The sequence below is a fragment of the Fopius arisanus genome, unplaced genomic scaffold, assembly GCF_000806365.1.
Source record: "Fopius arisanus strain USDA-PBARC FA_bdor unplaced genomic scaffold, ASM80636v1 scaffold00162, whole genome shotgun sequence".
In the NCBI taxonomy this organism is placed as follows: domain Eukaryota; kingdom Metazoa; phylum Arthropoda; class Insecta; order Hymenoptera; family Braconidae; genus Fopius; species Fopius arisanus.
The window spans coordinates 1,844-3,594 of NW_011887901.1; the positions used below are offsets into that span (position 1 = coordinate 1,844).

The following is a 1,751-nucleotide window of genomic DNA, read 5'->3' on the forward strand; positions in this document are numbered from 1 at the left end:
AACCAGTGACCTCAGTCGCGGTATCAGTGGTATTGAAAATATCAAATTAATGTACACCGACATATTGGAGAAGTGTGTCAAGCTCTGGAATCTGACGAGATCTCCGAAGCAATACGAGGTAATCGTTGAACTTCTTGGGAAAGCCTTGAAGAGACCAGTGGTAACTCGCTGGAATTCTTTTTATGATGCTTACGAGCAGATTGTCCAACTGAAGGATAAAGTTTTGTATATGGTAGACAAACTTAATATCAAGAATTCATTGGTGACCAGCGATTTCATGTAAGGCTCAATCTAAAATAAAATGAGAAAGAGAAGCAGTTGAAGATAATGCCCTAAAAGTTTCCTCAAAGAGTATGTGAAGTGCACAGCACCAATTGCAAAAGCTCTGAATCGACTGCAAGGAGATGTCACTATTGGGTATGGGTGGCTGTTACCGACTCTCATATCAACCAAAAATGATTTGATTGATTTAGAAAAGGAATACCTAATTTACTGTAAACCAGTTATTAAGGTTTTATTATCAAGTCTCGATAAAAGGTGAGAGCAATTTGGTAACAAGTTCGTAAGTAAATTTGTGTGAATCTTTTGCAAATTCCGTAATCAAAGTTAGTTGCCAGACTCACAGATCTGGGAGAGTACATTTATTGGATGCTCCCATACGAATATCATTCGAATTTCGCGTTTTGTTAACAAATTTCTTATTAACTTGGACAAGATTCTTGTCAACATTCAGTGAATATTTCCGATAATGAGATTATTTTGCTTTTACGGAGGGGATAGATCTTTTCACCAAAAAAAAACCTTTATCAGAAGTAAGTGATGGAAAACATTGATAGGAATGCATTGTCAATTATATTCAACTTTCATGGAACTTCGTCGAATGGATATAATAATTCCATCTACTTTGTATCGATTTTATCGGAAGAATGTGTAATTTTTCTACGGTTTTTTCTTCAATGGGAATTATTGATATGAAGTGTCCGACTTGAAAACTGAGAGGATGAGAGATGTTTCTCGGTCTTGATTTATTCGGTCGAGATATTTTTTATAGAATTCCTTCGGGACTTGCCAAGTTTTTTGATATTTCAAGCTTTTGCAAGCTTATACAAAAAACTGATCCATTTTGGTATGATATTAGGAGAGAGGTTTTGATTTCATACTTGGTATAATTCATATTAATATTAAACAATTCTTCTATTAATCGAATTGCTCATGTCTCATTGCTATATATACGCGCATAAAGCGTGCGCTGTTTTCTAGCCTACGAAAATTTGCTAAAAAATGTTATGATTGCTATGAGAGAAATTTCGTATATTGCTCACTGATCCTTTCTTGGGCTATAGGTTTTCTAACTACTTTACCGTCGTTGATCAAGGGAAAGTAGCCGCTGTAGCCACTGCAACACATCCAAAATTTAAGTTAAAATGGCTGCATTGTTTGGATGAAACCGCTCAAGCGAACGTCATGGTTGCAATTAAAGAAGCAATTGCTGCTTCCACCAAGTCTTCAACGACAAATATATTTCCAATGGAAATCGATAATGACGATTTTAACTTTGGTTCGAGAGAGGCGGCTATGATGACAGCCCAACAAAATTTGGAAACAGGAGCAGGTGAAACCGAATTCAGGAGATATTGCCAGGATCCTAAGTCTTCACTGGCTATTCTCCTTGCTTATCCTACGGTCAAGAATATTTTCATAAAATCGAATACTCTCCTCCCATCTTCGGCGTCAGTAGAACGAATGTTCAG

At 36.6% G+C, this 1,751-nt stretch overlaps 1 protein-coding gene across 1 annotated transcript in view; it reads left to right on the forward strand.

The window, feature by feature from the left end:
• The first annotated feature begins 49 nt into the window (after positions 1-49).
• LOC105272329 (uncharacterized) overlaps positions 50-1,751 on the forward strand; it is a 2,527-nt gene continuing 825 nt past the window's right edge. The window contains exons 1-3 of the mRNA XM_011314413.1: positions 50-279; positions 340-537; positions 1,344-1,745. Coding sequence (XP_011312715.1) covers positions 50-279; positions 340-537; positions 1,344-1,745 — 830 coding nt within the window. The remainder of the gene's footprint in view (positions 280-339; positions 538-1,343; positions 1,746-1,751) is intronic.